Genomic DNA, 27,520 nt, shown 5'->3' on the forward strand with positions numbered 1-27,520 from the left:
AAAGACCTGAAATATTTCAGTTGGTGTGCAATGAATCTAAAATATATGACAATTTAATTTTTATCATGACATTATGGAAAATAATGAACTTTATCACAATATTCTAATTTTATGACCAGCACCTGTATATGACAGAAATACAAAATTACCTCAGTGGATAGAAGAATGGAAATTAAAAGGAAAGTCAAAAGGAGAAATCGTGCTTCACCGGTTGCATTTTCTCTTCTTAATAATAACAATAATTTCATTTTACACTTAAAGTCCTGATTAATCAATAAGTCAATTGTTCTCTACAGAGCACTTGGCTTTATGACTGCAGGTTTTCTGGTGCTCCTAAGGGCCAGATCTTCTAGTTGTAAGGCTCTATTTTAACCTGTGATGAAGTCTATGGCTTTTCCTGTCTTTACTTTTTTCTCCTACTGCTCTCCATGCATATATTATTAGCAGTTCCTCCTCAAATTAAAAGTATACTCTCTTTGTTTTGTGTTTGCATCGAAAGTAGGCTTACTGTTCATCTTTCCTGTATGAATCCATTGGCATGGCTGTCACTGCCTTTAGCTTTATGTCCCACTGGATGTCCTCCTGTCCCAGTAGTTCTGTGTTTTCCTTCTGTCTTTCCTTCCTGTCCACTCACACACTGTTGCACACACACCACTCATCCTCAACCAGGTTGTGTTCATGAGTTCGTCCTATTAAAAGAGAGTGGCTCCTCTCAAACAATGGCCAATGTTTGCCAATCAGAGCCAGGGGAAGTGTCATAGCGCTGTCAATCAAGCTTATGTATGCGCTGCTAAATATGCTAATGGTGGAGAAATAACTCCACCATTAGCATCATTTTATATCCGCGGTCATCGGTGGCTATGCTAAATAGCCTGAGCATTTATGACAGGCTCTGATGGCAGGTTGGAGCGTAGCAGAGACCACAAGCAGTGCATTTCTGCACTTAGTGCCGAGTCAGTGACACCTTCAACAAATAGGTAAAATACATATTTTGATCAAATATACATGCTGCAGCATGAAGTCCTATAAAATTTCATTAATTGTGAACCAGTGCTAAATAAATGGAATAAGTTGAAACAGAACTTTTGTTTTTGTTGTTTTGTTTTGTTTTTATTTGAAGGAGATGAAGTGGAGTGAGCTGGATTCCATCTCTGTAGGGGTGACACCTGAACCAGTGCAGGTTCATTAAATCTCCCCTCAGGTCCACAAACAGCCCCAGTCTCTGAACTGCAGAAGAAACTCTCCTGTGTGCAGCTCCTCGCATTTCAGCATCAGGCTCCACTAATGGCTCCTTCCCCACACCACAGCAGGTTAGAGAGACAGTAGAAAGACGAGGCTATGCTTCACTGAATTTCCCCAAGAGAAATAAAGCGTTTTGTGAAAGCGAGAGCCATTGGTAATATAGCTCTTAGGATTGTCTGTTTAACCTAAAAAAAATCTTTCGGTCTGTATTTTGTGGGACACCTTGCAGCAGCTTGGCGTTATTAACTGAACTGTAGGTGAACCCTGCCACCTGGTGGACAGATAAAACATTGACAATTAACAACACAGGTGGGCTAGAAAATCTTTCATTTTCCAACACCTGATGTGAAATAATCTCAACATTTGTGTGTGTATTCATGAACCTCCTCTATGCATGCATGACAACATGAAGTAGCCTAAACAAACTCAATGATTTGATTTGAAGACATTCAACATCTACCAAGCTATGAAGCTATTTGTAACACAAAGAAACAAACAAAGGATTTGGAGAGGCCTAGTCAAAGTTATGACCTAAATCGTATTGATATGTTGTGCTATAATCTTATAATCTTCTGTTGTGGCTAAAATTAAAAGTCTGGCAAAGAAAAACGGGCTGAATTTTCTCCACAGTGAGGTAAAATGTTTATTGGTACACACAAAGAAAATATGCATTCTTTCATTTGAACAGATTATCTTAATTCATCAAAGTACTCGTGAGTCTGCGTTTAAAGCCTACTGAGAATCGCTGGATTTGACAAGAAACACCACAGAAGGAGTTTCAACGACTTTAATTCACAGATAGATTTACAAAGAAATACCAAGGAAAAAACAAAAACCCACATTACACAAACAATACAAAGTGCAGAAATATATAACACTGTTTTGTTCTTAAATAAATCGGTAAACAATACCTATAAATATCTGGTGCAATCTGCAGTTTCACAGGACGGCTAGCAGCAAGCAACGACGTACACCGGCGCGATAAAGGGCGACTTGTTCAGTGATACATTTCAGCGGTCGGGTTGGTGTGTCAGTGAGCTGGAGAGAAGGTGGGGAACTCTCAAGTTCTCCTGGAGCATTTGCGTCCTGATGCAGGAGAGCGAGACTAAGAATGGCCGACCCCAGTGGCTGCTGGGAAAGCGAGGGTGGAAGGTTTGTTTATTGCACGAGAACATGAAGCTTAATGCTGGTTTAGACCCTCGGAGATTCTTACTTCTCGATACTGTGCTCGTAGTTTGTGTTCGTGCAGAAAAACGTTCTGAAAAGACCCTAAAGCCTGCCGTTTAATTAGTGTACTGTGCCCCTCCCGCACTAATTGGCACCCCTGCTAAGGATATTTAAAAAGCCTTGAAACGAATTAATCTTTCATCGCAGGAGAATAATTTTACACCCTTTAGTTTTAGTATGTTTATTCAGTGTAGAACATTTAGAAATATCCCTTAGCTATCTGTAGATCAGGAACTTTGACCACCACAACATCCTGTTTGCCTAGTGGTGAAAACATGACATGACAAAAGGCCAAATTCTCTTCAAAATGGGAACGGCAAGAGAGCAGGTTTAAGTAAGGCAGATCTTGGAAAGTTGGTAAATAGCAGAGTTTAGGTTGTCTCTGCTAAAGCAATAATTAAAAAGGTAAAAGCAACTGGATGAAGATTTGCCATAGTGCACAGTAAGAAATATGGTAAGGGAGTTAAAAGAAAGCCACGTTTCCTTAGCAACCATAAGTCGTGATCTACATGCCAGTCACCTTGGAGGCATCCCAGGAAAAGAGCTTCCAACCTTTACAAACTTAAACATGTGGAGTTTGCTTGACACTGTGGCGAATTTATCAAGAGTTGTGTCTTCGGTTCAGATGGGATTGTGATTAAAGATTAAACGATGAAGACAAAAACTCCTGGCGGATGAATATTTGGATAAGCACTGCATGCCGACTGTGGTGCAATGTGTCGGACTATAGGAGAATCTGAAATATCAGAAGAAGTGACTTTTTTTGGCAGAAAACTGAAATTGAACTAACGTTGGGTAGTTGTGCAGAAGGATGATGAAGAGAATTTGGCCACAGAAACGGTTGATGGGACACAAAACTATCTTTCTTCCAAGGCCGTCTCAGCCTTGAGACTTAAATCCTGTAAAATAAAAACAAAAAACAGAATTGTGGGGTGATGGAACCCTGTCCAATTACCCAAAAGGGGTTCTTCAAAACATCCGGGTCAAGAGTGGCTAACGCTAAAAACACTCCTAATTCCCAATCGATTTCTCAAATTCTTTTGCGTTTCAGAATATTTCTGCTTCGATAAAAGATTAATTTACTTCCAGTCATTTTACCCGGGGTAGCAGTAAGTGTGTGGACGGGAGCTGTGTTGTACTCAAAGCGGTGCATCATGTGTGTTGTACAATAAGATTGTAGAGGGTGTTGCTTTGTGCACTAGATGTGTAATTCATATTATTACATCCTATTTGTTATATAGACACTATGTCAACTTTAAACAGCCTTATGGAGGCTGAGAGTCTAGTTAGGCAGAGGGGGATGAAGGCACAGAGGTGTGCTGGAGTTCAAACACACTCTGGTGGCTGTTAAAGGACTCAAGCAGGTTATTGTTGTATGGTTGAGGGAGCAGGATGCAATTTTAAAGAAAACTCTTCATGTACTGAACACAAACAAAATGGAAAAATATGGAGTAATTTCTATAGAGGAAAATGTTTAAGTTATTCTTATTCCTCAACAACATATTGTGCGTCAACAAAATGAAAATATAAATCAAAACAGATTACAGACACATATAAAAAGAATGTTGATTGGACATAAACTAAAGGCTAACAAACATGAACAAGGTGCAAATATAGAAATGTGACCGACTTAAAGTCAGGATGACTTTACCAAATATGAATACGTTTAAAGAATAAACTCCAGCGATGAATAACATAGTCAAGTGTAATTTAACACTTAATTTTCAATGGAAAATTTTGTTTCAGAGTAAAACCTTCAGGGATTTTGATTAATTTATCCATTACAAAGTGGAATTTAGCTCCTTATTTACATCACATGAAGACTTTATTATGTTATTCTTCATCTTATACTGAGAGTAAATATCAGAATCTGTTTCCTACATTAACTGATTAAATATACATTCTCATTTTTTTCTCATTTTCACATCAGACAATGATAACTTAGGCGAATTTTAAAAAATGTACAGTTTCCAAATGAAGATTGTGTTTATTGAGGGGAAGAAACAAAAAAGGTTATCCAAACCAAGTTGGTTGTATGTGAAAATTGAACTGCATTGATTAAATGCTGTGTTTTTGTTTGTTTCAATTTCACAAATCGCACAAAGACCAAAAACAAGATGCGTCGCCTCTACTGTCAAATCACTGGCATGCTGTAAAATCTCTCGGATGTGAAAAATATTTCCCCCTTAAGTCGGTGGTCACTTATTATGCAGAACGAATGAGAAACAAAGACGGGAAACAAAAGAGTTAAAAGAGATCAGCAACACTGAAAGAGACCTGCAGAACACCGGGCGGCTCCGTCGGGCGGTCAGATGTTTCTCCCACCGTTGATGACGTTGCCTCCGGGCGGGGCGATGTGGATGGAGTCGAGGATCGGTCGAAGGATTTGGCCGAACGGTCTGGAGGATGGGACAAAAGAGATTTTATTTGAAATAATAAAAAACAAACTACATATCAATGACTCCATCACAGAAATTAAACTTTATAATTCACGGTTCATCAGACCAGAAGCCATTTAAATGTGTTGTGATTAAGTTGAAGTAAATTTTAAGAAATGCAGACCCTCCGTTTACTGATTTTAAGTGACGGAGAGTCGAGAAAGAGAGAAATAAATAGAAAGTGTTTGGATTTCAACCCATAACTCATATTATTTCACAACAGTCACAACCTGAGACACTATAAATTGACTAAAATCTGAGATTTTTTTATTTTTTACATTTACACGTTTGATTATTAAAAACTGCATTTATGTGTCCTAAATGAACATTTACCACACACACTCACTCACTGACTCATTATCTACACTGCTTATTTCTGCAGGGTCAAAGGGCGGCTGGTCTCTGTCTACAGGACCATAAAGAACGTGGACACATCATGCAAAAACAATCTGTGCTTGGAATCGAACCAGGGATCCAACTTCCAAGTTGATTCAATTTCGGCTTTTGGGAAATGAATGCCGCAACATTTACGAAAACATTACCAATGGAAATCCCTAAATATACACATGACATGTTTACTTTCCTCACCTTTAAAGGCACTGAAAGTGGAATTGAGCTCCTTATTTACGTCATTTTAAAAATATTCTAACCTGGGTGAGTTGATTTTATTAACGTTTTAGAATAAACTCTCTATACTCGGCTTATCTGAATCGTGTTTGTTCGCATGCTGTCTTTTGTTAAACAAAAAATACCAATTGCTCCTGTTCTATAATTTAAAGTGGATGAAAAAGGTCTTAACAGATTTAAACAAGTTGCAAATGACTAATAATTAATTATCTTATACACATTTTACATATCCTAACTTTCCTAAAATAATGGCCCAAGTCATTGTTTCTTGCCAAAAGTAATTTTGGCAACAACAAAAATCACCACTTTTTTTTCTTTCTTTTTTTTTTTTTTTTTACAAAAGATGTCTTAGGCAAAAAGAATAAAAAATTCAGCAAGCTACTATCTTAGGAAGGTGACAATATACAATGTGTGTTACATATAAATAGTAACATATAATTGTCTTTTTTTTTTATCCCTGTAAGAGAAGCTCTGGGTCCTGTCTGTAGCTGGAAGCAGATCACACCGAATCTGTGGTAAAACTTGTGTCTCAGCTGTGACTGGCCTTGTGACCGAACCAAAACTCCCCTCAAGCCACCGTGTCATTCCAGGAGAATAAACCAGGTCTGTTTATCGTAACTCTAAACCAGTTTCTGTGGAAGCCGGTCACTCACGTGGAGAGGACCTCCGACGGCAGGTCTGTGATGTACGACGGGATGGTCCTGCCAGTCAGGAACTGGGCCACCTCGTTGGTGAACGTGTTGCAGTTGTGCTCGAACAGACGATACCTGTCGCCTCTGAACAAACAAGCAAGAGAAGGTTTGAGATTCATCATCTTGACGCTGAAGTCACGACTGGACCGGGAATAGCTTCGCTGCAAAAGAGGACAAGACGGCCCCCAGGACCTGTATGTTGTTTCTCCCAGAGAGGAGAGGTAGTCCATGAAGATCTCCTCCGTCACTTCGGTCTCGCCCAGCTCCACCACCGTGTCTGGAGGCCCCAGCATCGTCCCTCCCTGACATAAACCACACAGAGAAAAGCGTTTTGAAACTGAAATGCCGCGGGAACAACACCCCGCTCATTTAGTTCTTTTTTTTCCTTCAGGGCAAAACTAAAAGCTACAACTTTGTTGGATGTGGAAACTCATCAATAATTAGCTGCAGCGAGGAAGACGGTACTTATCACAACCATAAACATAAACAACTGTAAAGGGTTAATATCGTATGTGAACAGGATTTTTTTTCTCGTTCATTTCGCTTTGGTCTCGTCTTTCGGCGCTCTTTTAAATGTTGCCATTGAATTTTATGCATCTACTTTTTTTTTTTAAACTTTTTTTATAACTAATGTCATTATCAGCTTCAATCATGTTTTCCATGTGACGTCTATGAAAGTTTAATTATATTAGTGGCATTTAGACTCTGCATGGTCATTAAAAAAAAAACACAATAAAGTATTCTGATTACAGCTACATTTTTTGTGAAATATTTTTAAAAAGCTGTCAAAAAGTAGCTTTTTTCCAATTCATAGAAAAAGCAGAATATTTACAGATTTAATCTCAAGAAAAACACATTAACTGAGTGAAAAACGGTAAAACAAAAACCAAGAGAATTTTTAAATTTTTTTTTATCTCATTGTGATGGTGAGAAAAACTAAAACAATACACAGGCAAGCAAGAGGTCGCGGCATTTGTTTCAAAACAAACAAAACAGTTATGCAAAATTACACTTAAAATTTTGATGTTCAAGTTTAAAATCTGCATTTAAACATAAACTATTGCATTTCCAAATCTTAATACGTAAGCCATCTTCTGTCTTCCATGTGTACACAGGGACTAGTATTGTTGCCTAGCGCCATTTATTTGCTTCATGGGTAAAAACCCTTCAAATAATTTCAGCTGCAAAAATAATAAAAAGAAATTAGAATTCAGTGGGGAAAATTAGAAATGTATACTTATTTACTTATTTTATAATAGTTAATAATTAAATTCTTAAGGAATTAAATTATTTCTTTTATTTTCTCTTAGCTTTTCTTTAAAATTAGAAAGACAAGAGAACATGCCATTTTGGAAAAGCAGATGTGTGTTGGTCTTCATTAGTCAGAAAATTAGACACTTGTTCCTATCGACAGTGAGAGCAGTAATTTGAAAGTTTATGATAAGCCAAGCTGTGAACAGAAAGGGCTCAGGTTTATCTTGCCACCGCATACAGGGAGCAGGGTGACTAAAAGGGAGGGTAAAAAGTCTCTGAAGCTCCCTGTTAGGAGCTGCAAATCTATCTTACCGGTGAACAGCTGGAGATGCCCTCCCCTCCAAAGAAGAACTCATCACCATATGCCACTATAGCTGTGTGCCTGCGAGAAAAAAGCCAAAGTAAATCCAAGTTACAGACTGCAGAAACGTTGTAGCAAGCTATACAGATTTTGCAATGCTCTTTAAGTTACTGCCCTACATGTTGTAGTTGTATTTCAGAGCATACAGTATTCCTACGGTTCAGGAAGTCAGACTCACCATATACCATCCAGCTGTTTACCTGCAACAAGGAGATGATTAGTGACGATAGGAGACAGCATTTTAACTGGTTCTGAAGAGCCCGTTTAAACCAATGACATCCCTGTTCCCATGATATAATGTACAACTACTAACAGTCAGGATTTTAATAAACTGGGAAAATAGTAATTAGACCTGTAAAGTTAAAATATATTATTCACATATTGTCCCCTTTCGGCCATTCTGCAACCGCTATTTTTTTTATTACAATTATTTAATACCAACTTACCTAACATGATAGGACTAAGGCTGCGAGCCATTCCTCTTGACAGGTCGTAGATATACAGTTGAACATTGTACCGAGGTATATTTTTATCCATTACTTCAACTCTAAATTATCTGGTTTTTTATCTCGGTTAGCTGAACTGCAGACCCTTAAACGGTACAGATGAAGGGGAGGAGTTAACAGAAGGGTGATGTCATTACGTCTGCTGACTTCCGCTTTTGTTACTTTCAAAATAAAACTAACCTCTACAGAGAAAGAGGAAACGTTACATCAAGATTAGTTTTTAAAAGAGCATGTAGTTTTACGTTGAAGGTCAATGACACATTTTTCTGTTTTACTTTAACTGTTTTTGTGACTTCACACTATTTTAAGCCTAACAACGATTTGGGCTCGAAGATTGTCATATGATAGTAAATAATAATAATCATTTTAAAAATCGATATTCTCAGCTGACAAATGGTGGCTTTTATCTAAATTGTCTTAATTAAATCACTGCTTAAAAAGGATAGAAAATGCAATCTTATTTTAGATTAAAAAAAACAACAACTAATATTTGTGTAAAAGAAATTATTTTCTAAAACAATATGCTGTTGTTGTTTCATCTTAATCATTGTTAAACTTGTCATTGCGGTGTTATGTGATAGATCATCACATATGGTTGCATGATTTTGAAGTAGAAGAAAAAGGATAAATCGATGGTGGAAGGTGAACCCTGCTCCAATCTTCCAATCAACTCTGACTGGCTTCCATGTCCCTGATAAAGAAAAGTCAACAGTATGATGCTGCCACCACTATGTGTTTCTTGAGCTGTGAATCTCTGCAGCTCCTCTAGGGCTACTATGCTTTTGCTAGGCTTTTGGTAGTTTCTCTAATTAATTCTGTACTTTCCTTACCTATCTATTTTAACAACTTTCTCCAAAAATCATGTATGTCTTTCTTAAAAATTAAAGTAAATACAAAACCCCCAGTTGTGACAGTTGTCTGAAATGCAACAGCAGATGATACTACTTTTTTGTTGCTTATATTTTTATCTTGTTCATTTCATTTTCTATAAAAGTTGCTCCTGGTTTAGTTACAGTCATTTATGATAGATTAGTATTTGGGTAATACTCAACATGAAATATAACATAACATAATTCAACTGTATGGCTTTACAACTTTATGCCTGACCTATTTGCTGTGCTTCTTGATTATTAGCTTTGTGGAATAACATTTGTCACTTATTAAGTAACACACGTAGACCCAATTTTCTAATTGCATTATGAAGTCAACAGGCTGTTTTAATTTAGTTAATTTAATTTTAATTAAATTTAGTATTATACTAAATTGCGTTGGGAGTGGGGAGTGGCCCGCTTTTCATATTTTTTTTTTTATTATTTATTTTTGATGGGGGTTTTTGTGAGAAGAATGCGTAATGTTAGCTGTCCACCATTGGGGGGCGCATCCACGTCTTCTACCGCAATTTGCAATCCACAACATCCTGAACCAGAGGGGGGCAGTAATGTGCTCGAACGTGCGGTGTTCAGACGTTGTCAAAACCAGAAAGAAGAACAGCCACAACCCTCCTTCCTTTCGGACCAAAATAGACAGTTAAGGGTGGAGGAGCTGACATCAACTAGTCAGAAATGGCTGCCACCGGAGTTCTTCCCTTCATTAGGGGGGTAGACCTCAGTGGAAACGACTTTAAAGTAAGAATTTTTGGTTGACTTTGGCTAGTTTTATACCAGTGTTTGTTTACCCGCTGCTTTAGCTGAAGCTAATTCAAGTGTGAGAATCGGCAACAAATGGCTGAAACAGAGGCGTAGCTTAACATTAGGAGCATTGGGCGTTAGCCAGTTGTCAAAATGACAAAGTAGCATTCATGTCCGCTACTGTTGACCTCTTTATTTTTCCCTGCTAAATTGTACTTTGAAGGAAAAAATAGTGAAGAGCTTTCTCTTAAGTTTGTCACTTATTCAACAATTAAGTATAGTTTGGGTCAAAGTAGCCACTTCCACCTGCTAATTTAGCTTTACTTTTAGCTAACTTTAGCTGTGTTGCTTCAGGGTTGCTTGTAACGCGTCCATACGTTTTTTTTACTGTTTTCACAATGCAGGCCAGATATGGACTGATGCTGCAGGTTTAGATAACATAGTGCAGTTTATTGAACTTTGTCAGAGCATGTTGAGGGATTGAAATCAACCAGTGTTGTCATGACTACCGTATGTCCTGACAGCCTTTGTTTGCTCAATGATTGGCCAAAATGTCATAACTTGACCTCATTCTGTGTATTAATTAATTGAGAGAGATCGTATTGATGACAGCAACAACAACTGCAATCAGGCGGTTTCTACATCTGGTACTGACTATTTCCATCGCAGCAGTGAGATTTTGACCCACTAATTCAGGCACATTTAAGGGTTTTTGAGCTTGAACGCTCAGTTTCAGGTCATTCAACAGCATCTAGTCAAATCTGGACTTTGACTAGGTCACGCTAAGGCTCTCATTCTTTCAAGCCATTGAGAGGTGGGCTTGTAGAGAACCTCTCCTAGACAAGGAGAGGGAATTTATCAGCTGCACTGTGGAGTGATTTGAAGTCCAGTGGTACCACAGGGACAACAAAAGTTGCAGGACACAGACCCTTAAGGCAATACGGGTCTGCGTTGCCTCCACAATAATTTGTGCATGTGTGGCATAAATCAGACAGTAAAAAAAGATACAACTTTTGAAAGTACTGCGCTCAGACGAGGCCAAGTTTGATCTCCTTGGTATCAATCTAAATAGTTTGGAAGAAGAGAAAGAGCTTCATTTCCCAGAGTCAAACAAGGGAGTAGAAATTTCATGCCCTGGGGAAATGTAAATAATGTCTTGGCATCCCTGAACCAGAAGCCTGAAGTCGGGTCATGCATGGGTCATGATGAAGAACGAACCAGCCTCCAGAACTCAGAGCTGTGGGAAATCTCAGCAGTGGGCTGAAGATTTAAACTGAGAAACCTAAACTCCGTCTGAGACGCGTTACCTCTCGCTGCTGTACTGGCAATTACTTCCTGAAAATGCAAATCTATTAATTGTATGTAATAGGCTTTATTTCAGATTTTGCTTAGTCATTAAAATAATAAAGTCACTATTAAAACAAAAACGCAGTTCATTTCCTTGCAAGTAAGCCAGGTTACATTATCTGTGTTCTCCTGCTTCTCTGTAACAGACTATAAATACACTCCACAGATTAACAGTGTTTATTTTTGGGTTAAATCATGCAGTTATTGTTTCAACGATACACAGATCTGACCTCGGTAACATCAAGAAGTCGTCACAGATTAAACCAGGTGTTCAACTTGCTGCTTTCATTCATTCTGTCTGATCAGGATTGAAAAAGTTTCTCTGGCCTTATAGAAACTTCCACTCCATATCTCCAGTTCGGGTTATTGTTTTGAAGTCGGTGCTTGTCTTAATTGTGTTTCCAGAGTTTTTCTCCCTAATTATCCTCCCATCTCTCTCTGTTTGCGTCTGTCCCTGCAGGGAGGATACTTCCCCGAACACGTCAAGTGTATGAGCAGCCTGCGATGGCTGAAGCTGAACAGGACGGGACTTTGTTACCTCCCAGAGGAGCTGGCTTCTCTCCAGAAGCTGGTGAGTTATTGCAACTGATTTCGTTTAATCACCCCCAAAGCGTTTATATTTATAGCATTTTTTTTTTTTTTTTCATGCGGTATCACCGTGTAGAAACTATGATCTCTCGGTCTTTCAGTTGAGGGCAGAGTAACAGGTTTTTGCTGAGACATGAAGTGTATTTCCTAGTGTAGAGATTTTCCACTCAGTTGGAAAATCACTACACTAGATTATTTGCAGCCTCGTCTTTGGGAAACAAAGGGCTTGTGGGTTAAGAAGTTACTTATTTGTACTAAATGGATTGTTTTCCCCCCAAAAAGAAGTGACAAATTAAAAAAATGATTAACCACCTTTTTAACAGAATTGCTCATTGTTTTAGAACAATTTCATCTTGTTTTTATTTTATTGTTCAAAGCTCAGCTGAAACAACTGGGAGCTCCTTCCTCCCACTTTAAAAGCTTTTGCCCTTGTAGCTTAATGCAGTTATTTTATTCCTAATGTGCGCTGTGAGTGTTTCTGGAGGGACGCTGTATTAAACCTTTAATGCCTCGTGTTCAGTGAAGAGCGCCTGAGTGCTCTACCGATCCGGTTAGACGGACAGGTTCATTTTTCTTCCTGATCAAAGCGTTGACGTCAGTTTCCATGTTGCTCGATCGAAAGTCTTTGCAGTCCTCGACATTGATCACATTGTGTCTCGTTGTAACCAAAGAACAGGAATCATTTCTCTTGAACACACAGCCTCTTCTGGAGGCTTATAGCTCCTCAAATGAAATATGTATTTAAATGTTTGGTTCTTGACTGCTGCAACGTCCATGTTCTATCATAGTGGATCTTAAGAAAGAATTAAATCTCATATGTATCTGGCATTTTGTAAACATGCCAGAGACATTTCATTGCATACATTCAGAAAATCCTAAAAACTTTTTTTCTGTTTAACAGAAACAATCCCTGGATTTCTGAGACGGTTTAGTTTTGTCATTGTTTAGTTAAAAATATCTCTATATTTAACTGTCATAACTGTTTAGTTACATCTCAGCATATTGAGGTGCAATTAATCAAATTTGTGTTTATTTAGATTTTTGAAAAAGGTCAAATTTTTTATAAAATACTAAACTTCCCTTCTTCTGTTGCTCTCAGGATATGTAAACACAAATAGCAGAAGTCTTTGTAAAACTCTAAATGTTGTGAAATTTGTAATCAGATGATTTTGAAGGAGCCTTAAGAGAGGACAGATTGATGTAACGTGGCCCACTCTGCCTGGAAACATGTTTGAGCTGCTTTTATTCAAAAATAATATCATCTTTGTAAAAAACTAAAGGCAAGATTTTTAAGCAGAGCATTCCAAACAAACAAACAAAAAAAGATAAATGTTTATTTTTGCTAGGCATTATATGCTGTGATGTTTTTTTTTCAGCCTTCTGATTAGACACTTTAAATTTACTGCAATCAGAACGAAAAGGACAAAAGTCTGTGAATAAAATGAGTTTTCATACTAAATGAGTTGTTGTGACAAATAATCACGATTTTGTCTTTGACCAGGATCATGTTTTATTAGCTTCAAAAATTAATAGTTTTCAAAGACAGTCCATGTTTATTCCCTTGAGAAAGTAGACCCTTACATTCACAGATTTCTACATGTTTGATTAAACTCAAAAGAATAAAACATCTCAGCTTTATCCTCCCTGTCTCTCTTCCGTCAAAAGGACCTTCTCACATCCATATTGGCTATTGCTAATTTTGTAAATGACGAGCCCGATCAGCGCACATCAGAGACGCTTTCGGCTGCAGAGGGGAACCTTTGGGCTGAGCCGACCTCTTGTGTACATAAAGAACTATTTATTAACGAGTGCAACCGTTTTATCTCCATTCTTCAGGAACATCTTTCAGTGAGTCACAACAGCCTGACCACCTTACATGGAGAACTTTCCAGCTTACCAAACCTGCGGGTAAACACACACACACACACACACACACACACACACACACACACCTTACTGTAGAAATGAGTCTTGTGCATCTCGTCCCTGTTCAGGCCGTGGTGGCCAGAGCCAACAGCCTGAAGAACTCTGGAGTCCCAGATGACATCTTTCAGCTTGAGGACCTCTCCGTCCTGGTGCGAAACCATCACCTGTTAAACACGTTATTGGTTAGTTAACATGTACGAGTGAAAATATCACTTCTTTTTTTTTTTTTTCTTTTTTTTTTTTGCAGGATCTGAGCTACAACCAGCTGACGGAGATCCCCAGGGACCTAGAGAACAGCAGGAACATGCTGGTGTTGAATCTGAGCCACAACAGCATCGACTCCATCCCCAACCAGCTGTTCATCAACCTCACCGACCTGCTGTACCTGGACCTGAGTGACAACAAGCTGGACAGCCTGCCGCCCCAGATGAGGCGCCTGGTGCACCTCCAGACGCTTATTCTGAACAACAACCCGCTCATGCACGCCCAGCTGCGGTAAAACACACACACACACACCTTTATTTCTCTTCAGTGTGTGTGTGTGTGGAGCTTTTTCAGCTAAACTGGAAGCTGGCCTGTTGTGTGTGTTTCTGAGCAGCCAGCTGCCGGCCATGGTGGCGTTGCAGACGCTTCACCTGAGGAACACGCAGAGAACGCAGAGCAACATGCCCACCAGTTTGGAGGGACTGACTAATTTGGCAGGTAACGAAGCTTTTCTGGACTTGGTGTTTTACCCCGGGTTGTTTCAGCTGCAGGAACTGGGAGGGGGGGCAAAATCAGATCTCCAGGGTAGAATCTAGGAAACAACCTGGTAGGGAGGTGGTAGTTTTGATGGAAGGCTGCTGAGCATTCCCTACTGGTTGAATCTTAGTTTAAACTCTTATCTAGTTCCTTCTAGCTTTAGAAGATAGAAGTAAATTAGTATTTTTGATTGCAGCATTTCAACTAGAGGTGCAGCTTTCTGGCTGACGACTGATCTATAGAAAACCTGACCTGTATATTCTGATTTTGGTCGATATCAAATGCCAAATGCAGTACTCTAATTTAAACCTTGTTTCTTCATGTCTGATTCTAGTGACTTCTATTGCTTGCAGTAAAATAGATTGAGTTAACTGCACAGGAAGATTTAGATAAATTAATTTAATGAAACCTGAATGTTCCCTTTAATCATCTGTGGAAGTGGAGAGAGGAAACAGTCATGATAAATAAACATTTTTGGGGGGATTTAAAGTGTTGTGCCACCAGATATTTTATGAGCTTAACTTTTCAGATTTAGGAGGCAGTTTACTCCTGTTTCAGAGTGTTGCCATTTTGAAGTTATTTCTGGTGTTCCTGCAACAAATCCATGAGCTTCCGTATTTTGTTTCTTATGTTATCTAAAAGCTCCATCTTTACATCCGTCGTCACTCTTTAGATTCAGTTCACGTTCGGAAACATTTTATTGCTCCCAAAGGCAAATCAGGCTGTCCATAAGATTCGGCTTTCCCTCTTTTTCCTGCTTCCTTCCTGAAAAACACAAAATAAAGTCAGGAAATGTAAAAAAAAAAAAAAAAAAAAAGACAAAAAACACACTAAAAAAAACCCTGAAACTAGTTTTAGTTCTGTGACAGTTACCAGTTTCCTTTAGGTTTACTGAGACTCTGCACAGAAAACACCGCAAAGACCCTGGGAGGAAAAACGTTCCGGGTCGCGTTCTGGATGAGCAACCTCAGACATCACACTCGTACCGTCGGGTAAATGTTTGCCGTCTTTCTCGCCTTCGTCCGTCCAGACGTGGACCTGTCCTGCAACGACCTGACCCGGGTCCCGGAGTGCCTGTATTCCCTGAGCAGCCTGAAGAGGCTCAACCTGAGCAGCAACCAGATCTCTGAGCTGTCGCTGTGCATCGACCAGTGGACCCAGCTGGAGACGCTGAACCTGAGCCGAAACCAGCTCACCTCGCTGCCCGTGAGAACCGACGCTACCTCGTGTTATTTTTGTTTGTTTGTTTTTTTACAGTCCAGAGCGCAAACCGCACGGTGGTGAAACGCTTGCTTATGTGTCTCCCATCAGTCTGCCATCTGCAAGCTGTCCAAGCTGAAGAAGCTGTACGTGAATTCGAACAAACTGGACTTCGACGGGCTTCCGCCAGGCGTGAGCAAACTCTGCAGCCTGACGGAGTTCATGGCTGCCAACAACAACCTAGAGCTCATTCCAGAGGGCCTCTGCAGGTGCGCCGCAGACGCAGACGTGGTGTCGTCTCAGAAATGTTGCAACGCTCTCTGAATGTTTGGTTTCGTGTCGTTTAGGTGCGACAAATTGAAGAAGTTGGTGCTGAACAAGAACCGGCTGGTGACGCTGCCGGAAACCATCCACTTCTTAACCGAGTTGGAGGTACAACGTTGTTACAAACGGCCACATTAATGGTGTTTCTGTCACTTTTGACCACATTAATGTGGGTTTGATACGAAGTGCCTCTTTATAAATGCTTTTTTAGGACTGGGGAAAGCAAGAAGTAAACCAGATAAATGGAGCTGACTAATAAATTTGGACGTTGTGGTTGTAAACCAACTTCTGTCAATTAAAACAGGGAAATTCATTGTTTAATTTAACTTTCTATATTTAGTGAGGAAATCTGTTTTTATGACTTGTTTTTTTAACACCTGTTCTGTTATTAGTGTGTAGAACCTCATTTTGCATATTGCTTCATAGCAATATGTTTGCAAAAAACAATATAAAACCGATCATCCTTTATCTTCTTTCTTTATATATATATATATATATATATATATATATATATATATATATATATATATATATATATATATATATATGCTAGTTTTCTCTTTAATTTAATGCAAACGCTGCAAAAAAATTTCAATATCTGAATTTTTCAGGTTTTTTTTCCTTTCCTCTCACAAATTATTCAGTTCTCCGTTCAAGATGCCTTTATTTTAGAGCATTTTACTCACGTTTACCGCAAAACGAGACCAAATCTCAGTCCCGGCGGTGAGACATTTCTCTTGCCGTAGGTCTTGGACGTGCGGGAGAACCCCAACCTGGTGATGCCGCCAAAGCCGGCGGACCGAGCAGCAGAGTGGTACAACATCGACTTCTCCCTCCAGAACCAGCTGCGTCTGGCCGGAGCTTCTCCTGCCGTCGTAGCTGCTGCAGGTGGAGGTGCGTGACTTAGTCTCTGCCTCAAACTTTAACAAAGTTTGTAGGGTTTTTTTTGTTTGTTTTTTTTTTTAAACCTTAAAGCTGTTTATGTGTTGGAAATCTTCCATTTGTATCCGTTTGTCTTCAGGCGCTAGCCCCAGAGATCCCCTGGCGAGGAAGATGAGGCTGAGGAGGAAGAAAGACTCGTCGCAGGACGATCAGGCGAAGCAGGTCCTGAAAGGCATGAGCGACGTCGCTCAGGAGAAGAAGAACATGGAGGTATGAAAAACCGTCAGACGACTGCGTCTGTGAAAAACAAAACCTTCACCTCATTCTGAGTTGCAAGTTAAGGTGAATATTAATAAACTAGAATATTGTTTAAAAGTTAATTTCAGTAATTCGATTTACAAAGCAAAACACGTTTAGAGTCAGATCGCACAGTGGTGTATTTCAAATGTTTACCCCTGTTAATTTAGATAATTATAACCAAAAAGTTCAGTTTCTCGGCATATTAAAATATATATTGCATTAACTTTTATTTTTAATTTTTTTGCACAATTAAGATGAGTGACATTGTAATTTATTGATATAGGTCTGCATGTTTTTCTTAGTTTGAACCGTTCTGTAGTTTTACTGTTTTCGGTTTGAAGGTTTGCAAACTGAAAAATTTAAACCCGTTTTTTCTGTTTATAAAAAGTTTTATTTGATCGACAGCACTGACTTCTTAACGTACATTACCGTACACAAAAAAGGGTTTCTATTATCATTTTAACATATTATTAGTACTGTTAATTCATTGCGTACATGTTTGACAAAAAAAACAAACAAACAAACATGCTTATAAAGAAATCTATGTATTTCGTAGGAAAACGGGGACTTGAAATATGGCGACCTAAAAGTCCGCCGCTGGGACAAGAGCCTGGAGAAACCTCAGCTGGATTACTCCGAGTTCTTCCTGGAAGACGTGGGACAGGTGAGGTTTATTTTTGTTTTTAGAAAATGGCCCCAAACAAAAGCTGCAGGTGAGGAAAAAAAGGATTCTTTCAGCTGCGCTTTGTGTAATAAACTTCCTTTTCTGTTTCGTCTTCCCCAGATTCCCGGAGTGACTGTGTATCAGATCGAGAACTTCGTTCCCCTCCAGGTGGACGAAGCTTTCCACGGCAAGTTCTACGAGGCGGACTGCTACATCGTCCTCAAGGTGACCGTTGGCGCCTGTCGTCCCGTTAGAAAGGAAGACGAACGGCTTGAACTTCTGTGTGACGTTTTCTCCTCCTGCGGACGCAGACCATCCTGGACGACAACGGAGCATTGAACTGGCAGATCTACTACTGGATCGGTCAGGAGGCGACGCTGGACAAGAAGGCCGGCTCGGCCATCCACGCCGTCAACCTGAGGAACTTCCTGGGAGCCGAGTGCAGGACCATCCGAGAGGAGATGGGAGACGAGAGCGAGGAGTTCAGCGCGGTACGTAGAACCCGAAAGCCGACGCGAGCGCATTTAACCTGAAAGCACGCGGCTAACCCGTTAGCGTAGCCGCTACGTGCTGTTGAGATGATTCCTGTTGGGTGCAGGTATTTAACAATGAGATCTCCTACATCGAGGGAGGAACAGCCAGTGGGTTTTACACTGTGGAGGACACACACTACACCACCAGGTGGGTCTGAAGCTCCTTTTTTTTAAAAAATTCTTTTAGTTTTACATTTTATTGGCAACTCTTTAGAAAACAAATCACTCAGAAAGCTCTGAGTTTCTAACCAGTAGATGTGAGATGAAGAGCTGTTCAGTCTGATGTTCTTTGCCCTGATGTTTAATCTCTCGTCTTTTTGTCAGGTTGTATCGAGTTTACGGCAAAAAGAACATCAAACTGGAGTCGGTGCCGGCGAAGGGCTCCTCGCTCGACCCTCGGTGAGAGACACATCGTCGTTATCATTTCAAAACAAACGCAAACTGATGGCAGAGGGAACTTTTTAAACGGCTTTTACCTCTTCAGTTAGTCATTGGCAACAGGAGGGAGGCCAGGGGGAAGCAGTTTTGTAGTTTTCTTCCTGCATTGACAGCATCCACACCGAAGAGTGTTACGCCCCCACCTGAAACTCTTAATTTCTGTTTTTGCAGTTTTGTGTTCCTGCTGGACACGGGGCTGGAGATCTTCATCTGGAGAGGAGCCAACGCCACGCTCGGCGGCACCACGAAGGCCAGGTGAGATAACGAGTCAGAAGAGGGTAACGCACGAGGGAGAAAAAAAAAGTAGTTCTGTGTACCAACGCAAAGATTTGTGATGCTGAAATCCGCCAGGCTGTTTGCTGAAAAGATCAACAAGAACGAGCGGAAAGGGAAGGCGGAGATCGTGACCCTGATGCAGAACCAGGAGCCTCCGGGGTTCTGGGAGGCGCTGGGAGGACAACCGGAGGAGATCAAGAAACACGTCCCAGACGATTTCTCCCCCATCAGACCCAAACTGTACAAAGTAACTGATTCAGTCGCCTCCAAACTCAGGAAATGTTTTATTTTTTTTTAGTGTGGGTAGCGTAGCTTCAACAGACTCCTCTCTCCTGCAGGTCGGCCTTGGTCTCGGCTACCTGGAGCTGCCTCAGATTAACTACAAGCTGTCTGTGGAGCACAAAGATCACAAGATCAAGCTGGACACCCTGCCTGAGCTCAGACTGGTGGGTTCGTCTGCCGGCTCAGCGGAGGTGAAGGAGGAGAACAGACCCGGCCTGCAAATAACAAACTTTGCCCTCCGGCTCAGGTTCAGTCCCTGCTGGACACGAAAGGCGTTTACATCCTGGACTGCTGGTCGGACGTCTTCATCTGGATCGGCAGGAAGTCTCCGCGTCTGGTCCGAGCCGCCGCCCTGAAGCTGGGCCAGGAGCTCTGCTCCATGCTGCACAGACCCAAACACGCCTGCGTGACTCGCAACCTGGAGGGCGCCGAGTGCCAGGTGAACGTCTGCCTGATTGTTTCTGACCATTTGGTTTCGGGCCGGGCAATGCAGCTTAGAAATAAAATGTCCAGTTTTTATTTAGTTTTATTCCATTACCGGTTTTAATCTTTGTTTTTTTGGGGGGTTTCTTTTCTTAAAAAAAAAAAAAAAAAGAGGAAATTGGCTTTTATTTAACTCATTCCTTCTGGGAGTTGTACGACGGAGTATCAGTGTTACAAGAATATTTGTTTAGTTACGAGAATATTGTCATATTAGCAGAAAAAAAAGACAAATTTACCAGGAAAAAAACGACTTAAAATTGCAAGAAGAAAGTTTTATTGAGAAAAAAAAGCTTTTATTAGAGCCATCAGGACCTGACGTCAGCAGCTTAGTTGTTTCTTTTAAACAGACAGTTGTTTGCACAACTGTTTCAAAGTTCCTCTACTGATAATAATTTGATTCTAAAGTATTTATATTAAGTATTTTCTGTAAAATTTCACAAGATTGTTAGCATTCCTCATTTTTGTATGTTGGAGTTCTCCTAAAATATCCTTATTCTTGTATTATTTTGATTCCGTCATACCACTGTATTTTTTATATTATTATAACTTCATTCTCCTAATAAAAAACTAAATAAAAACCTTAACCTGAGCTCAATACTCCATTGTGGAGTTGACATGAATTCAAAGTCCAAATAAAAAGAAGCTGTAACAAGCGTGCCAAACAAGATGGCCGCCTTGGGCATGTTGAAATTACCCTGAACTAAGGAAACGCATTGGTAGAAAAAAAATAATAATTCAGATCTTTCAAAAATGTGATTAATCACCCAGCCCTGAATTAATTATTAATGTGACTTTCAACCCTTCATGTGTTTTAATTCTCCTCCTCCTCGTTAAGGTGTTTAAATCTAAGTTTAAGAACTGGGACGACGTTTTGAAGGTGGACTACACCAGAGCCGCTGAGACTGTGCAGCAAAATGATAACCTGCAGGGCAAAGTGAGACATCGCTTTTTTAAAATTTTATTTCAATACAGACAAGACACGATTTCTAACGCGTTTCCTCTCAGGTGAAGAAGGACGCGGAGCAGAAGGACCAGATGAAGGCTGACCTCACGGCGCTGTTCCTCCCCCGGCAGCCCGCCATGCCCCTCACCGAGGTAAACGCCGCGCCGTTGCCAGGCTGCCGCCCTGTGACCGCTGTGTAAAGATGACGGCTACGAGCTCCTCCCGTTTCTAGGCGGAGCAGCTGATGGAGGAGTGGAACGAGGATCTGGACGGCATGGAGGGCTTCGTCCTGGAGGGGAAGAAGTTCACCCGCCTTCCCGAGGAGGAGTTCGGACACTTCTACACCCAGGACTGCTACGTCTTCCTGTGCAGGTAGGCCACCCTCATCTGCTTTGTCATTCCCGCGTCGCTCTGATCCAGGCGTGTCAAACTCGTTTTCGTTTTGGGCCAAATCAAGATCCTGAATATTCTTAAAGGGCCGGTCGTGGCCAGAACTTATTGATAAAACCCGTCAACAAACTGTTATTGACAAGTATCTGTTTTTGCAGTTTAAGTAGTTCCTAAAATTTTACATCTTTCCATGTTGTTCGGATTTTGCCATTTTTTAATTGTTATTTTGGGAGGGCAATAAAATCACACATTTTGTAGAGCTGATTTAGAAATAGTTTCAAGGAATTTTGCAATATCCTCCTGACTACCAGTAGTTCATTTTTGTCCTCTGTAGAGGACATTTCTAAACTTGAATATCTCCCACCACCTGCATTCTACTGAATTAATTCCTTTTGGTATCTGGAGAGGACATTTAGGGCTTTTCAATGATACTACATATGAAGGGGTGGGACTTTTTTTCATATCTTTTTCTAATACATAAAATTTGTGTTCATCAGTAATAACACATTCTATGGGACGAGACAAAGTAAGTGCATAAAACCTTTTATTACCTTACGAAGAATGTGGGATTTAAAAAAAATGGTGATTGGACAATTTTTTTTTCCTGGTAGTCAGGAGGATATTTAAGTTTATGGGTGACATAAATTGTGACTTACTTAACCAATCACGGACTAATGACTTGACATCAAATAAGCCTGAGGCAGCTGTGTTGTAAAAGTACAAAATACTGCCACCTACAGGTGGGACTTGGTGGTCAGTTAAACCCAATGCTTTTGACCATTTTTGTGGAAAATTTGCAGTTATGCAAAGTGAGAAAAAATGTGGGAATCTGCAGTTTTTTTTCTTTTTTCTTTTTATGTGAATTTCCACAACCACAGGAAACTGGGAGGACTGGTTGATATAATTTGGCACCTGGACTCTTGAGGGCCACACAAGAAGCTACGGCGGGCCAGATTTGGTGCCCCGGACCTCGAGTTTGACCCGTGTGCTCTAATCTGACCGGTCTGTTTCAGATACTGGGTTCCCGTGGAGTACGAGGACGAGGACGAGGAGAAAGAGAAGAAGGGCGGAGAGGCCGGCAGAGGAGGAGGAGGAGGCAAGGGGGACGAGGATGAGGAGGACAAACAGCCTGAGGAAGACTTCCAGTGCGTGGTGTACTTCTGGCAGGGCCGGCAGGCGTCCAACATGGGCTGGCTCACCTTCACCTTCTCCCTGCAGAAGAAGTTTGAGAGTCTGTTCCCTGGGAAACTCAAGGCAAGACGGACCGGACGATCCCAGTTTGGTTCTGGTTCTGGTTCTGGTTCCAATCCGGGCTCTGAGCTCTCGTCTTGTTCTCGCGGTTCTAGGTGGTGCGTATGACCCAGCAGCAGGAGAACCTCAAATTCCTGTCGCACTTCAAGAGGAAGTTCATCATCCACAAAGGGAAGCGGAAACAGAACACCGACTCGGTCCAGCCGTCCCTCTATCACATCCGCACCAACGGCAGCGCACTCTGCACCAGGTGCGCTTCCATCGCCTGTTGGCTTCCTGTTTGGTTGTTTCTTTACCCCTTTTTTTTTTACATGTTTGTTTTCCTCTCCGTCGCTCAGGACCATCCAGATCGGTACCGACTCCAGCAATCTCAACTCTGAGTTCTGCTTCATACTCAAGGTTTGGATTAAAAAAAGAAAAAGTTTGATTCCAGTTGAAGTTGACAGAAACTGAATGAGGTTTTTCTTCAGGTGCCATTCGAAAGCACGGATAACCAGGGCATCGTTTACACCTGGGTGGGCCGGGCAGCCGACCCCGACGAGGCCAAGCTGGCCGAGGACATCATGAACTCCATGTTTGACGACACCTACAGCAAACAGGTTAAACAGAGGCTCCATGTCTGTTAGATGTTGTAATTTATGTATTTAAGTGGCATTCACTGAGCGAACATTTTCAGCCTACGTCTTTATAGGGTTCCTGGATTCAAAGTGTTTTCAAAGTCTGGAATAAGAAAATGATTTGATTATTATTTTCCCTGGTTATGGTGTTCTAGAGTTATTGGGCTTCCTTAAATTCTTGTGAGCTAATGTGAAATGTGTGTTGTTGCAACAGGTGGGAAGATACGTATCGCTTGCATATTCAAAAAAAAAAAAAATCACCCGTCTGTCTGTCCTTTTGATTTTTTCCCATCCTTACAGTTTAAGACGTAAAAGAAAGGGAACACATAATTTTATACTTCCACCTACCTCCTTTTCAAACAAATGGTTATAAAAAAATATATATATGATGATATGTGAATGTGAATATGGTTGAAATAAATAAATAAAAAAAACCTAAAAACACATTTTATTAACTTCCTCTATCAGCTATAATAAGTTTGCATTTAATATTTAGATGAATTACTTATGCATTTTATTAAACATTTATTTATTTCATGGTACATATAATTCATCGTTTAATGATTTAGATAATGTTGTCACTTATGGCCCTCCGTACTTTATAGAAAGCATGAAAACCTTGTCTTTACAGTCTTTTATGTGATGGCCTGTTTTTGTATTTGTTAATTAAAATGTTTAAATTTGTCGATTTAAAAACCACAAAATCATCTGGTAGGTAATCAACGAGGGCGAGGAGCCGGAGAACTTCTTCTGGGTCGGGATCGGATCTCAGAAAGAGTACGACGAAGACGCAGAGTACATGAAGTACGCCCGGCTCTTCAGGTGAGAGCGCCGCCGCAGCCGTGTCGCTTCCTCTACAGTCAAACAGGAACCTCTCCGTGATCACTGACCTATTCTACGGCTTTTCTCGTCCCAGGTGCTCGAACGAGAAGGGTTATTTCTCCGTGTCGGAGAAATGCTCCGACTTCTGCCAGGACGACCTGGCCGACGACGACATCATGCTGCTGGACAACGGCAAGGAGGTGAGCGAGCTCAGTCAGCCCTCAACGCAGCGTCATTGGATCCATTGCTCCCGACTGTTCCTTCAGCATGTTTGGGTTTTTCCTTCCTCTGCAGGTTTACATGTGGGTCGGCACTCAGACCAGCCAGGTGGAGATAAAACTGAGTCTGAAAGCCTGTCAGGTGAGCAGCAGCTTCCTGGATCCGCCAGCTTTTTCACAAACTTTAATGTTTTCTAGTTTTAATTAGGGCTTTAGCGAATATCGTGTATCAATATTCGTGTATCGCAGAATATCGATACACAATATTCTGCTCGTAATACTATTTATATATATATATCACGATATTCAACAAACGATACTACTCGATACGGTCCAATACAGAGTAATTTTAGTGGCATTTTGACTGTTCCATAGACTTTTATTGAATTAATTGAACTGATGGAGTAATAAATGTTGTTTTTGTTATACATTTGCTTTGTTGTGTATTTGGTTATGTAGAAAAGGAACCTTTTTTGTCTTATTAGATTACATTAGATATTGGATAATGTAATCTATTTCATTTCATTATTTAATTGCAACTAGTTGTTTCATTACATGTCATTTTTAATGTACATGTGCAACTGGGTAAAAAATGTCATGTGTGATAGCTGTCATTTAATTAATGTGGATTTGACATAAAAAAAATCGATGAATATTGTAGTATCGATATAATTACACAGCCTTACTTTTAATTTAAATGACCTTGGAACTCATGTAACCTGATATTTTTACCTGATTTCTTAGAGTCTGTAAACGTTTCTCCTGCTCTCCAGGTTTACATCCAGCACATGCGGGCCAAAGACTCGGAGTATCCGCGCAAGCTGCGCCTGGTGCGGAAGGGAAACGAGCCTCACTGCTTCACCCGCTGCTTCCACGCCTGGGGGCCCTTCAAAACCCCCCCCTCATAGGCCGAACACACACACGCATCCACCCAGCCAATCCGCTGCCACGTAGGGGTTTTGTTTAAACCTGTAATCTGAGGTTCCTGTTTTTCCCTCCATCCTGCAGCCAAAACCCACCAGGATTTTAACCCAACGTCCCCAAATCTTCCAGAAAAAAATCCTGGATGCTTAAAGTCTGAGAATGATGGCAAAAATAATGCAATTTTTTTTTCTATGAACTTCTATTTACACAAGCTTGAATTTTACTGTTAAATAAGAGAATTATCTTTTAAAATGTACAGAGGATTTATGAAATCTAAGGGAAGGTTTTTCACCTGACATATCGTCTCTTATTGTGCTGCTTTCACTGGTTTTCAGGGGGACAAGGTGCCGTTCGCTCAGCTTACCCAAGCAGTTTTGAGGCACACATTTAGTTTTTTGTTGATATTTTTCAACTTTGAGGGATTAAACAGGAAATTGAGGAATGTCAGCCTAATTACTTATTACATGTTTTTACGCTTCCCCCGCCCCTTTCACTTTAAAGCGCTCTTCTCTTTAGTTTTGTCACTTTTCTCGTATTAATTTCCCACTGATGCTGAATGCAAAACAGCTCTTTGCTGTGGGTGATTTTGTTTCTTGCTGTTTAGTTGTGAAAATCTAGTTTTACATCTATTTGGCCAAAGACGTTTTCTAGAGGTCAGACTGCAAGATTACGTTTTTTTTTTTTGTTTGTTTTTTCTTGTTTCAATGTGCAATCAGTAGAGCCTGGGACAGGCTGAAACTAAATAACCTTACTGTATTCTTCTGTTGGAGGCGTTTTACAGCAACCAGGCTCAGATCTTCAGAAGACCAGAGTGTTTTCATCATATCACGCGTGTCTCCATGTAAAGAGGGACTTCTGGCTCCATGGAGTCGAATCAAGTTCACCAGATGACTGTAGTTTATCTTGTGATCATGTGACCTGTGTAGAGTGCAGGTATTGGTCCGGGGAAGGGATCAGCTGACTGCAATATGTCTCATACTTTATATTTTTATGAGGTGATTTATATGCCTGTTGGCGTGTGATTCCTGCACATATCCGTGTCTCTAAATGCGCGCGCACACGCTCCTGATGCCACCTGCAGATGCTTTATTTATGTATTTTATATAAAATAAAAACATCACATCAACTTTGTGTTTCTGGTTCTTGTTTAGCATCGAGTTAGAATACAGACCAGGCTGTAATTTTCGTTCTTAAATCTTAAAAATTTGTTTTGACACTCAGAACAGATCCTGCAGCGACCAATACAATCTCAGCATCTGTTTGTTTTAAATCATTTTTAAGGGTTGTAATAAACTTTGTTCAAGCTATCAAAAAAGCTATGCAAAATTACATTATGTATCTGAAAAAAAATATTGTGTGGGCAAAAAATCCTGTAATCCTGTAGTTGCACATATGTGCAACTTCAGTTAAAATTGGTCTTATAGGTGTCCCTGTATCATCCTGAAGTCAGAGAAGTACCTGGTAAGGTATTGTTTATGTAATCTGAAAGATTTTTTTGCATGTCAAATGTCAGCAATTTTGATTGAGGTAGCACATATGTGGTTTACTGAATTTTTTGCCAACATAATGTTTTAATTTATTTTCAGATACATGATTTCCTTTAGTGTTAAATATCTGTGTCATTCCCTAGACCTTTCAAAATGAAACTAAATTGCACAATAAAAATGCATAAACAAATATCAATCGTCCTAACTAAATTTTATAAAATACAAACCATCTTACAATGCCAATCAATTAACACAAAGTTTTACATTTTTAAAGCCGCAGGAGAGAAACATGAATCAAACATAAACCAGAAGTCCGCTTTTATTTTGAAAAGCCTGCCTGGGGTCCAATCAGAAACTGAAATTTTAAGTTAACTTCCGTTGCAATCTAACTCTCAGTACGTGCAAGAGGGTTTGACTGCGAATGTGAGAGGGTTTGATAGTTTGATAGTACGTGTAAGAGAGTTTGTAGGTTTTGGCCTATGGGGCCTCTCATATATGTTTAGCTCTGTTGTTCCTGCCTGTGGTTCTACTGCTGTAGAGATTGAAGCCAGGTTGAAATCAACCAATCAGAGCCAGGAGGCGTGTCTTAGAACCGTCAACGCTTCTGCACACGCTGTTTAATGAGCCAATGGCAGGGAAGCAAATTACCGTTACAGAAAAACTATTTGTCGTCATCAGTGGCTATGCTAACTAGCTTGATATAAGGCTCTAATTAGAGCTTGGACACCCTCTAGTGGTTAGACACAGCCAGAAAGGCTCTATTGAGCCAATTTACTTTGTAGAAATTGTATTTAAGATAATTTTACCGGTAAAAGTACATTCAGACAGGAACGGTTTTAAAGGAAGAATGAACTCCATTTTGAAGTGACTGCTCTTACACGGTGCGACTCTGCTCCCTGTACAAATTCA

General features: G+C 40.3%; 2 protein-coding genes across 3 annotated transcripts; one reads left to right on the forward strand and one right to left on the reverse strand.

Annotated features, from left to right (window-relative positions):
- Positions 1-1,860: 1,860 nt before the first annotated feature.
- Positions 1,861-8,464, reverse strand: desi1a (desumoylating isopeptidase 1a). Of its 2 annotated transcripts, XM_088008221.1 has the most exons (7): positions 8,288-8,464; positions 8,020-8,041; positions 7,793-7,862; positions 6,419-6,528; positions 6,188-6,310; positions 4,747-4,868; positions 1,861-3,368 (listed from the first exon to the last, which is right to left on the reverse strand). In XM_088008221.1, the coding sequence occupies exons 1-6, from the start codon at positions 8,376-8,378 to the stop codon at positions 4,778-4,780; spliced, it is 507 nt and encodes a 168-aa protein (XP_087864347.1). In that variant the 5' UTR covers positions 8,379-8,464; the 3' UTR covers positions 1,861-3,368; positions 4,747-4,777. The 2 variants fall into 2 exon arrangements, with proteins under 2 accessions (XP_087864347.1, XP_014829059.1); XM_014973573.2 differs by having other exon boundaries at positions 1,861-4,868.
- Positions 8,465-9,501: 1,037 nt separating this feature from the next.
- flii (FLII actin remodeling protein) lies at positions 9,502-26,250 on the forward strand. Its single transcript, XM_088008222.1, has 31 exons — positions 9,502-9,972; positions 11,783-11,893; positions 13,747-13,818; positions 13,905-13,985; positions 14,084-14,331; positions 14,435-14,538; positions 15,608-15,783; positions 15,889-16,046; positions 16,125-16,209; positions 16,848-16,995; positions 17,123-17,253; positions 17,840-17,947; positions 18,068-18,172; positions 18,259-18,438; positions 18,546-18,628; positions 18,805-18,879; positions 19,090-19,173; positions 19,270-19,441; positions 19,533-19,640; positions 19,724-19,915; positions 20,795-20,893; positions 20,965-21,054; positions 21,135-21,274; positions 22,306-22,546; positions 22,639-22,793; positions 22,882-22,942; positions 23,014-23,142; positions 23,876-23,982; positions 24,077-24,182; positions 24,277-24,342; positions 24,974-26,250. Exons 1-31 carry the CDS (start codon positions 9,910-9,912, stop codon positions 25,106-25,108), a joined length of 3,813 nt encoding a protein of 1,270 aa, XP_087864348.1. The 5' UTR covers positions 9,502-9,909; the 3' UTR covers positions 25,109-26,250.
- Positions 26,251-27,520: the final 1,270 nt, after the last annotated feature.

The sequence above is a fragment of the Poecilia mexicana genome, unplaced genomic scaffold (genome assembly GCF_051168715.1).
Source record: "Poecilia mexicana isolate PSO_F unplaced genomic scaffold, ASM5116871v1 scaffold_8, whole genome shotgun sequence".
Taxonomy (NCBI): Eukaryota; Metazoa; Chordata; class Actinopteri; order Cyprinodontiformes; family Poeciliidae; genus Poecilia; species Poecilia mexicana.

Bases quoted from the DNA above. Each gene is read 5' to 3' on its own strand.
- flii (XM_088008222.1), top strand. From the start codon at position 9,910: ATGGCTGCCACCGGAGTTCTTCCCTTCATTAGGGGGGTAGACCTCAGT. The intron at 14,332-14,434 runs GTAAAACACACA...GTTTCTGAGCAG, and splicing joins CTCATGCACGCCCAGCTGCG to CCAGCTGCCGGCCATGGTGG. The intron at 17,948-18,067 runs GTGAGGTTTATT...CGTCTTCCCCAG, and splicing joins TCCTGGAAGACGTGGGACAG to ATTCCCGGAGTGACTGTGTA.
- desi1a (XM_088008221.1), bottom strand. From the start codon at position 8,378: ATGGATAAAAATATACCTCGGTACAATGTTCAACTGTATATCTACGAC. The intron at 6,529-7,792 runs GTAAGATAGATT...GGTTTATGTCAG, and splicing joins GCATCTCCAGCTGTTCACCG to GGAGGGACGATGCTGGGGCC. The intron at 4,869-6,187 runs GTGAGTGACCGG...CCCATCCTCCAG, and splicing joins CCGTCGGAGGTCCTCTCCAC to ACCGTTCGGCCAAATCCTTC.